Here is a 10,862-nt window from a genome sequence, read left to right as displayed (position 1 = left end):
TGCCAGTGCAGCTTCGGGAACTCGCTGGGCTGTAGGAGGGGAGCAAACATGGGCAAGTAGGGCTGAGACGACTAGGAAATCAGTAGGAACGTGGGCGGCAAAGGTAGGAGAGATAAGCACATGCTGCGGATGAATGGAGCAGGAAGACGCAGGCAGAAAGTGCCATGCTGAGTTATAGCTCATAGACATCATGCAGCACAAACTGACTCACCACTCAGGGCCTTGTGACAGATGTTGCATATGAAGATGCGCTCTGCAGCACCGTTGCTAACCAGCATAGTGCGGTTGGGCAGATCCGGCTCTAGACGCATGCAGTACGGCACCTCAACACTAGCAGGGTTGTCCAGGCAGACTCTGGGCAGCACCCGCGGGGGGCGCGGCTGTTGGTCCGGTGGAAGTTGCTCGGACGGCTGCTGCTCAGCCGCTGCTGACTCTGAATCGCCGGTCTCCTGAGCATCACCATCCAGATCCAATGCTCCTTCCGCCGCATCATCCACCAGCCTGCCTGCCCCACTGGCACTGCCACCGTCATCATCCACAGCACCAGCCCACTCAGCCCGGCTGACACGATACCGAGCAGGCAGGACCGGATCAGGCGGCGGTGGTGCATCTCCTTGAGCTGTACGTGCCATCCACCGCCACACCAGAGTATGCCCCCAGTGCTGCACAGCGTCCGTACACATGGTGTCTGCACGTAGAATGTCAACATTGGGGATCTCCATCCAGGGCAACACCGCCGACTGGTCCTCTGAGCACACTTCCGAGCATACAGCACAGACACGGGAGGGCATGCGCCGGCGCAAGGCAACAGCCATGGTCGATGCACACTGCAGCTGTACTGTGTATGGTACCTGCCTGTCAGGCGGCAACTGGCCGCCAGGAAGGTCTTGCACGCAGCCCTCTGGAAGCGCCAAAAGAAAGTCGGGCAAGTCAATGGCTTCATCCTGATGAAGGTCCGTGAACTACAGGAGACGATGCATGCGAGCCAAGAGTGTATCCCTAGGGGCGGCCTGCTGGTTATGCTGCTGCACCTGCCGTGCAGCCGCATGCTGTGCGGTATTCCGCTGCTGCTGAAGCACCCTTACCTCTGGGTCAGCACGTGCAGCTGCATGCTGTGCAGCGTCACGCAGCTGCTGCTGCGCCCTCACCTCCGGGTCAGCACGTGCAGCGGCATGCTGTGCAGCATTACACAGCTGCTGCTGCACCCTCACCTCCGGGTCAGCATGTGCAGCGGCATGCTGTGCAGCGTCATGCAGCTGCTGCTGCACCCTCACCTCCAGGTCAGCATGTGCAGCGGCATGCTGTGCAGCATCACGCAGCTGCTGCTGGGCCCTCACCTCCGGATCAGCACGTGCAGCGGCATGCTGTGCTGTGTTACGCAGCTGTTCCTGCACCCTCACCTCCGGGTCGGCTTGGGCAGCCGCACGCCATGCAGTGTTACACACCTGCTGCTGTGCCCTCACCTCAGGATTGGCACGTGCAGCCGCGCGCTGCACGGTGTCATGCAGCAGCTGCTGTGCCCTCACCTCCGGGTCAGCACATGCAGCCGTGTGCCGTGCAGCGTCCTGCTGCCGCTGCAGCAGCCATAACTCAGGAAGGGCTGCTGTGCAGCTTTCTGACGCCGCCATCTCTCCCATACTTCTGCAGCAGAAGGGTCAGCATCCTGGTGCTGCCCCTCCAGCTGTGTATCTGCAGCAGCTGCCGTTTGCTGGCGGCCGTCCTCTGCGGGCCTCGCTGGATTTATTCGTACGGCCGGCTGCTGTGCTGCGACATGCTGCTGCTGCTCAGGTGCATGATTCGCACTCAAATCAGCGAACGGACGTATTCTTCCACCACGGAAACCGTCCGCAAGCGAGCCAAGCCGAAGCCGTTTCGAAACAGGCAACTGATCCGACATTAAGGCGGACCCGACGAAGCGAACACGTATACTAATTCAACCGTCAAGGATATGGGCTCGTAAACGGCGGAAAACGCGAAAGAAGCGTAAATGGCGGAAAACCGTGAAGGATATGGGCTCGTAAACGGCGGAAAACGCGAAAGAAGCGTGAACGGCGGAAAACGCGAAAGAAGAAGGAGCAAAAAGCTGGAAAGTATTTAGGCAGAGTGACAAGGGGAATTGCGAGAAGCGTGAAACCTTACAATCGAAGGATGGCGCTGTATGAAACGCGTACGGCATTCATTCCGACGCGGAATCGAAGCACGCGTCGAAGTGCGCATCGAATTGTGCGCTAAAGCGCGCGGCGAATTGCAGGCTGAATTGCGCGCCGAATTACGCATTTAGAGATGTGCGAATCGCGCGCTTCGGCATATGTGCGCAACTGCGTGCTTCGGCCAAGCAGTTGAATTGCACGCAACGTCCATAGTCGAATTGCACAGAAAAGCTGGTGGGATTAGGAGCACAAAACAGAATTCGACCCTCGGCGCGATAATTCACTTCGCGCCTGTTACAGGGTGGTTAACTTTGCCAGCGGCCCCTTTCCCGGGCAATCCCTGCTCTCCCCTGCTAGAGGGGCACCCTAATCCGTCACCCCATCCGACTTCAGAATGTATTCGTTGGGTTCGGCAACTCACCACCAGCATCCAACCAAATCTAGCGGATCAACGGCGCATGAATTTAGTTCCTGGTCAGCTCGCAAGTTGATGTTATCACGTCCTACATCGTCCATATGATGGGGGGCCACCTCCCATTTCTACACTCCTCAAACACCCGAGGAGCCGGCAGGCGGAATTGAACCCGGGTCGGCCGGGAGCAGAAGTCAGGCCTTAACCTCTGCCAGCCGCCTGCCGTAAATATTTATATACATACATACACACACACACACACAGGCTGAGCTTCCGAAGTTGCTCGTTGCTTTGGAGTCGTACAGCGGTTGGTGTCCGTTGTTCAGTGAGCTGTATCTGTTTTTTTATTTTTCTCGCGATCTCCCCACCACACATACATACATACATGCATATGTATACATACATATATACATATGTACATATATGCGCACCTACATATACATCTCTTCCCCCGGCCCCATAGTTATACACATACACACACAACGCGCATGCGTGCTGGTTGTTCCCGGCAGGTATTTTGTTTTCATTGCTACATTGCCGTACAGTGGTGGAGCAGCACTCCCAGGAGCTACGAGACAGTCTGAGGTGAGAAAGTTTGTGTGTATGTATATGTATGTGCACCCGCGCTGCTGCCGCTGTTGCTGCGATTGCTGTTGCGGCACCTGAGGGGGGTCGGGGGGGGGGCGGTCGCATTGCCGTCTCCATTCCCTCCGCAAGCCCCCTCCCCCTCTTTCCCCCCCAACCCCCCCACCCGCCCGCCGTGTGTTTAGGTATGTGGCGTCTCACGAGACGGACTGCCCGGGTTGCCTGCCCGGTACGACAGGGGGCCACTACCCGACACGTATGGCCGCGGCTCCCCCCGACCCCGCCGAGGCCTTGTCGTCCAAGAGCTCGTCCAAGGCGCTCGTACACTGGTGTCACGGCGCTCCAGGGGCGGTTTTTATGTGGTGTAAGGCGTNCCAGGTACATTCCATGGCGGGTGGGGGTGGGGGTGGGGTGGGGGGCCCCCGGGGTTTGGTTGGGTTTGGGGGTGGGTTTGGGCCCTTGGGCGGGGGCGCTGTATGTGTCACTGAATGTACCTATGTATGTATATGTGTATGTATCTATGTATGTATGTATGTATGTATGTATGTCCAGGTGTTCGGCGACCCGGAGTACCTGGGAGCCGCTCTCCGCGCGGGGGAGGTGGTCTGGCAGCTGGGATTGCTCAAGAAGGGGCACGGACTGTGTCACGGGACCAGGTGGGGCAGGGGGGGAGCGGTGGTGTGCTTTCCTGTGTATGCGTTCGTACGTGTGTATGTGAGTATGTATGCATGTACGTATGTCGTGTAAGGGGAAGAAGAGAAGGTTTTAGGTTTTCATGCGGTTTCGGTACGGCAGTGGAAGGACACGGGGGAGCTGGGGGAGCAGAGGATCTGCAAACCCAGCAGGCCGACATCCCATTTTCCTTCAACCTTTTTCCTCCCCGCTTACTGAACTAAATTAACGAACAAACTGGCTAACTGATTAACTGACTGGTTTCATCTAACTCTACTTCCGTAACCCCTCCCCTTAGTGGTAACGCCTACGCGCTCCTGGCCCTCCATCGCGCCGCGGGCGGGAGCCCCCTCTGGCTGCACCGGGCGAGGATGTTCGCGGCGCACATGGGAAGCGCAGAGGGGCGAGCGGTGTACGACACGCCCGACAGGTATTGCCGTACAATCTGGCGTGCGTGGATAGTCGGTGTATACCGTTATGCGTACCATTGGTTCCATTTAAATTCAACGGCGTTCTCGCGTATGTTGCTACTGTGTTGCTTCTGCCAGAGCACAAAATGAATAAATCATCAGAACAAGCTCAAACAGCTCACCACCATAGAGGATGCCAAAACCCTAAGCCCTCAACATTTCCCCATTCCCCCGACCGGCACCGCACGTCCGCCACCACGGCGTGTACGGCATAATACCCACAGGCCCCTGTCGCTGTACGAAGGGCGGGCGGGGGCCTTATGTCTGCTGGCGGATCTGCTGGCTGATGACGGAGGCTCAGCGGGCGCCAGGTTCCCGGCATTTGAACTGCCCTAGTTAGTGGGGGAGGGGGGAAGGGGGCTCGACGGAGGGTGCCAGACGGAAGGGTAGAAGTTTTGGAGTCACACGACGGTGCAGTATGTGTGTATTGTGTGCCGTCTGTGCGTCGCTGCATAAACATCCCCCTGTCGGCGCGAAAACCGAAATCATACCTTCCAACCAAAGCAACCACCCTAGGCGTCTACAAGCGGATAGGAAGTTGAAGTAGCATTGTAAACAGGTAATAAATGCGCTGTGATTGTTAGTTACTTGGTAGATTTCCGATCTGGGGATGTATGTCCCCGTACATCTTTGTCTGTGTCGTGACGAGGTTGAGATTATCCTTGCGCGGGGTGGTGGTGGTTGAGCGCGGGGTGGTGGTGGTTGAGCGCGGGGTGGTGGTTGAGTGAAGAGCCAACAGAGGGGTATAACCTGTGTTTGTGGGGTTTCCTTGGGTGGATGGGTAGGCGAGTGTATGTGTATATGTGTACGTATGTCTATGTGCTCTATCCACTTTCAAGAGGTGGAGGATCAGTCGATGCCGGTATGCAACGGCCCGGTGTCGTATTCGACGTGTTCATCCATAAGCAACCGGCCACAGGTCCGTGGTGGGTTACTCGCTCCTCCTCACACACACGTACAGACATACATTACGGCGAGAGTGGCAGACAATTCCCTGTTAAGTAAGCGAGCACCAATATGCTGTCGGCACCACCAGCAGAGCGGCGATGAGAGCAGCCCTTACTTCCCCCCCACACCACCGCAAGGTCGCCCTCGTCAAAGCCCGACACAGGACCAGCTCCGGAACCTCCGCCTTAGCGTGTCGGGTTTTCTTCGTCGGGCCGTCCACACTCACACAGGCGCCTCGTACACACTCACACACACAAGGGGCAGCATCTCCCCACCCACCCTTTGACCATTCAGCACCCTCCCCCCCCAAGAAGTAGCCCCCGGTCCCAACAGATTTCAAACGCAAGATCACGTCGGAGCTCACATCGGTAGAGAGAGAGAAAAAAAAGTGGCAACGTCCCTAATACCGGCCGTAATATCGTGGTACCACACAGAACGTGCAAGAGCGAGGCCTTGTGTTTTGCATCGGGCCCGGAAGCGACGCGGTCAGTGCAGGGCTCCGAAACCGCATTGTTTCACACATTGCGCACGTGCCTGCGATGCATGTGCCACACGACACTGCTCTAGATCTAAACACAGATCGTGTGGGAACGCGTGAGTATGTGTATGTATGTATGTACATGCGCCGATACGGCACATGTCTGTCTGAAGGGGGGTGTATGTGAGAAGCAGCTCAAACCCCCCTGGAACCCATGCGGCCTCTGCGGTGCCTGGTGGACGCATCAGCAGCAGCATAGAAATCTAGTCGTCGTCCGGAATGTGCAGGTTACGGAGTCCGGTATTGCTACCCAGGCACCGACATACATACTTACAGCGCTGCCACACGCTCCTGCACACACCTTCCATACACACACACATGCCCCCGAGAGCCCTCCCGAGTTCACGGGGGGGAAACCGAATCCGAGCCAGCCGGCGCCTCTTTCGGCTACGACACCTCCTATGAGTGGGATCTTTCGCACACACACACACACACACATACACACACACAACCTCTGGACATTCCGCTGTCTGCGAGGCCCTCAATACGCAGACAGTGCAGTGCGGTACAGTGCAGAGATAAGGGAAGATAAGAGAGAGAGAGAGAGAGAGAGAAGAGGGAGAGAGAAAAGAGAGAGAAAGCACGCGTCATCGACGAATATCGTACGGCGTCACTCAACACACTAACAACAACCATCTCGAGGCCCGAATTATGCACTGTACTGTACGGCAGTACAACACGGCTAAAATGGTACATTTATCCCAAGACATACATACAGACGGGCAGAGACAGCTATAGCCGCGAACCTCACCCTGCTTGTCACCCTACTCACCTTCACCTCCAAACCGCCCGACCCGGCCTCACTATGGCACCCAGCACAGCGGCGGTACTGCCGGTGTTGTGCAGGACGGCACACACGCACACACGCACACACGCACATACAGACGCACACACGCACAAGGACATGGCACATCACGCCCCAACAACACAGCCCAACTACCAACTACCAACTACCTACCCCCGTGAAGAGGGAATGGCAGCGCGGACGGTTTCAAGCCCCAATCGACTCTCAGCAATCCGCAACACAGTCTCCTGTGTCGACAGCCATCGTCTCTTGTATGTGTGTATGTGTGTACAACTCCTTCCCCTCCTCAGCACTACCACCACCACTACCAGCGCCACAAGTGTATTGGCCGGTCAGGATGCTCCCCTCGCCCCCCTAACCGTTAATCACCCCCACGGGTCGCATGTCTACATATGTGTACGGCATAAACTGCCGTACAGCCGTACAGCTCTTCTTCTTACCCTCCAAAGCCTCAGTTCATTCGAGGCCCTGCGGGTCCACTCGCCATTCGGCCGCGATTCGCCGCCGCCGCCGCCGCCGCCGCTGCTGCTGCCGCCGCCGCCGCCAGCGGAGGGGGCGACATTGGACGGTACGGCGGGCGGGCGGCACTGTATGGGCCGCTGGCATACCCGGAGCCGACATAGGGCATCGCCACCGGCGCAGGGTACGGCGCATTGGGCGCAAGGCCCCGCTGTACGTTGTACGAATACCTGGTCCCGTACTGCTGCGCTGACGGCGCCGGATAATACTGCGAATGCTGCAAATAACCGCCCGGCGGCGGCACCGGCGCTGGCGGCGGTGCCCACGTGACATCGTACGGCGCGTTCCCCCTGCCGTAGAAGGTGCTGTACTCCGGCGAAACGGGCCGCTGCCCCAACCCTTCCCCGTAATCTGGCGTTTGTGTATGAAGTTGCGGCGGCCTGTACGGCTGCACACACGCGGGCGTGCCTCCGACTCGAGGTGCCTCCGACAGTAGTTCGAGGGGGCCGCCGCCACCGCCGCAGCCGCAGCCGCCGGCTGCGGTTCTTAGGAGGCGAGCGCTGGGCATAGGCAATGGGCCACCAGGCGCGGCAGCGGCGGGGGGGGCCGTCCATGACGTCGCCGCCGCGGCGGCGGCCTCGACCCGGACCGCTGGCCCCAGGTTGACGCAACCGCTCGCAACCGCGGGGCCGGCGACGACGCGCGCTCTGACATCCCCGGCGCCCGTTGTCGCTGACGTAACGGCCACAGCGGCGGCGGCGGCGGCTGCAGCGGCGCCGCTGGCATTGGCTCGGGACTTGTCCCTACCGCCACCCGCGCTTCCTTTCCGGGAGCCGCGTCCGCGACCGGCAGACCCACCCGCTCCGCCTCCAGCAGTAGAAACAGCGGCGACAGCAACAGCGGCAGCGGCGGCGGCGGCCGCTGCTTCTGAGGGTGAAGCGACTGAATCCCCTGTCGCCGTCGCCGCCGCCTTCGCCTTGCGAACGCGGCGCTTCTGCGCCTCGGCAGGAGCGCTGCCTCGACCAGTCAATACCGGCACAGCCGCTGCCGCCGCAGCAGCTGTCGCCAGTGCCTCCTCCTCCTCCTCCTCCATGCCGCTCTCCGCCTCTACACCGCCTCCCACAGCCTCCACAAGCTCAGGCTGCTGCAGTGTGGTGGCCCGCCGTCGCTTGTGAGATTCGACCGCCGCCGCGGCTTCCGCCACCGCCGCTACACCCACGCCAATAATCCCCGTAGTCGCTGCCTCCGCCGCCGCCGCCGCCGTCGCTGTAGCCGCCGCCGCGACGCTGACCAGCGGCCGCGAATCCTGCGTCATCAAGTACCGCACCACCTCGTTCGGCGCCTTTGAAGCTATGCGCAGCTGTACCGGCGCCGTACTTCCGTACTGATCATACAATACTTCTTGCCGTACAATTGCCGCAAAAAACGCCGGACGTTCTACATTAAATGGCGGCGGCGGCGGCACGTAGATGGCCTCATAATCTTCTTGACGCGGCTGTTGTAGTTGTTGCGGGCGCTGCCAGCTTGACATCCCGCGCTGCTGCTGCCATTGTTGGTACGGCGGCGGCTGGCCGTACGACGACTGTGGTCGCTGTAGTTGGTTGGCGGTGCCGTGCATTCTGATGAACTCCGCCGCCTCCGGCTTGCTGTTGAAGGCCCGGAGTACCAGAGGCCTGTTGGGGCCCCCGTGGTGCGGGTTAGTGTAGTATTGGGGGCGGGGGGGTGGCGCCACAGGGCCGCCATTGTGCTGCAGGGACGGCACGCCACCCACCGGTGGCCGCCGCTCTCGGGGAGGAGGAGCAGTGTATTTTTTTTCCGTAATATATTACGGTTCCGTAATAAAATGGCATATTTGCGTTCTGCGCTCCGTCATAGACCATGGTAAAGGCCTGGTACGGTCGTTACGGAGCCGGGGCGGGCCCCAGAAGACGTCTCTGGGGGCCGAAGGCCCCCAGAGACGTTGTATATTAGTATAAATAAGTTATAAATGAGCGATGGGGCCCAAGAAATTAACTACTATAGCTGGTCAGGGTAGCGTCAAAGCATTCCTGACCACCGGCAGGCCAAAACCCAGTAGCGGAGATGCTGGTAACACTTCAAACTATATAGCGAGTACAAGAGAGACATTAGAACCAGATATGTGCTGGTGTATCAGGTACCCTGTGTGGGCAGGGGGGGTCTGGGGGGGCTTGCCCCCCCAGAAAAGAATTCTGGCAGTAATAAACGTATTGGACTGATGGCATATTTATTACGGAACTCGTAACAGATTCAGGATCGGCCTCCACGAAAAAAAAACACTGAGGAGGAGAGGAAGAAGTAGGCGGAGGACCACAACACACATAACACATATATCGGTATACATACATATAATATATACACAGGCACATCGAGCTTTTCGGCGGACCCAGACCCACTAATACGCCCATTCTTCTGTCTGTCTCTCTTTCTTCTCTGTCTTCTCTCCCTGTCTTTCTTTTTCTTTTTTCTAACAGGGGGTTGTATCTTCGCCCGTGGCAGCTACCCTGCGAAACCCTGCCTTCCCCGGTATTTCGGGGCACCCTCATCCAGTCACCCTAGCCAACTTCTCAGTGGATCGCTCAGGTTCCGCACCCACCACCAGCATCCAACGGAATCTGCCGGGTCGACAGCGGCCCAACTCCATTCCTGGTCGGCTCGCAGGTTAACTTTATCCCAGGTCACCACCGTCCATCAACTAGGGGCGCAATACCGTCCACCATCGGAAGGACTTCTGTCTATCTGTCAGGTTGCCCTCTCCCGTCCCCCCCCCCGCTCCCCCCCCCACCTGCCGAACTCAGTGGCCGCACGCTCCTCCGCACCGATGCTACCCCCGGACAGGGCCGCCTCTGCAGCCAGGGGGGGGGAGTGGGCACTGGCCAGGTCAACAGGGAACAGGGGGGGGTCCAGGAATGAAATATTTACAAACGTTTACATACAAACATACACACAAACATATATAAACCGGTAGTAATACCAGCCTTGCCAACATCGTCCAAGCAGTCAGTCATCTTGGCCCGGTGCATAGCCCCCGGGTCGCCAGGGGGGCCGGGGGGGGGGCGGGGGGACGACGACAACCACAGACGGACAGACAGACAGACAGACAGACGTACGAGTGATATCTGCTGATACCGGGGATAGGCGGATGGATGCACTCCGCATGATTAGACGGATACTGCATACATATGTGTTAGGAGTATGTAGGAATATTTGTTACCAACCAGCCAGACCAGTAGCGACCGGGGAAGAAGTAGTCAGTCATGGCGGCGATGTGACCAGCTAGATTGATTGATAGATTGGTTGATTGATTGATTGATAGATAGATAGATAGATAGATAGATAGATAGATAGATAGATAGATAGATAGATAGATAGATAGATAGATAGATAGATAGATTGGTGGCGAATGAGTGTTAGCTCTATTAGCTGTAGCTATCCGGCTGCCGAGTCCAAAGACGTCCCTCTCCTGCCCCCCTCCACTCCCCCCCACCCCCTCTTAACGACCTGCCACGGCCTCCAGCTGCTCCACCGGAAACCGGCGGTAGGGGTGAGTCGAGCTGATGTGGGCCTTGCGCTGCTGCTCCACCTGGTGCAGCTGGGCCTTACACTCCTGCGTGTAGAGGGGGAGGGAGGGGGGAGTGCGGGCGAGGGGAGGCGGGAAATCATGGACGCAAATTAAACATGCCAACCGCCACAAACGTTCAAACGGCGGTGGCTGGGGATATCTGGGTTTGGGGGTTTCGGGACCCGGACGAGGAGGGCGGGGGGTGAGGGTGGGGTGAGGTGGGGGGTGAGGTGGGGGGTGAGG

At 58.6% G+C, this 10,862-nt stretch overlaps 3 protein-coding genes across 3 annotated transcripts in view; 1 reads left to right on the top strand and 2 right to left on the bottom strand.

The window, feature by feature from the left end:
• Positions 1-79: 79 nt before the first annotated feature.
• On the bottom strand, positions 80-1,637 carry VOLCADRAFT_90595 (uncharacterized protein; the record flags this gene model as incomplete). Its single annotated transcript, XM_002950055.1, has 6 exons — positions 80-123; positions 212-962; positions 1,086-1,148; positions 1,212-1,274; positions 1,338-1,400; positions 1,446-1,637. 6 exons carry the CDS (start codon positions 1,635-1,637, stop codon positions 80-82), a joined length of 1,176 nt encoding a protein of 391 aa, XP_002950101.1.
• A 511-nt stretch (positions 1,638-2,148) lies between these two features.
• VOLCADRAFT_90594 (uncharacterized protein) lies at positions 2,149-4,625 on the top strand (the record flags this gene model as incomplete). Its single annotated transcript, XM_002950166.1, has 7 exons — positions 2,149-2,209; positions 3,075-3,147; positions 3,333-3,376; positions 3,494-3,525; positions 3,700-3,803; positions 4,118-4,249; positions 4,514-4,625. The coding sequence occupies 7 exons, from the start codon at positions 2,149-2,151 to the stop codon at positions 4,623-4,625; spliced, it is 558 nt and encodes a 185-aa protein (XP_002950212.1).
• A 2,406-nt stretch (positions 4,626-7,031) lies between these two features.
• VOLCADRAFT_104606 (uncharacterized protein) overlaps positions 7,032-10,862 on the bottom strand; it is a gene marked incomplete at both ends in the record, with an annotated part of 10,592 nt that continues 6,761 nt past the window's right edge. The window contains 3 exons of the mRNA XM_002950054.1: positions 7,032-8,712; positions 9,843-9,903; positions 10,559-10,664. Coding sequence (XP_002950100.1) covers positions 7,032-8,712; positions 9,843-9,903; positions 10,559-10,664 — 1,848 coding nt within the window. The remainder of the gene's footprint in view (positions 8,713-9,842; positions 9,904-10,558; positions 10,665-10,862) is intronic.

The sequence above is a fragment of the Volvox carteri genome (assembly GCF_000143455.1).
Source record: "Volvox carteri f. nagariensis unplaced genomic scaffold VOLCAscaffold_17, whole genome shotgun sequence".
NCBI lineage: Eukaryota > Viridiplantae > Chlorophyta > Chlorophyceae > Chlamydomonadales > Volvocaceae > Volvox > Volvox carteri.
The sequence above is the reverse complement of the archived record's forward strand: the minus strand, read 5'-3'. Positions and strand labels throughout refer to the sequence as shown.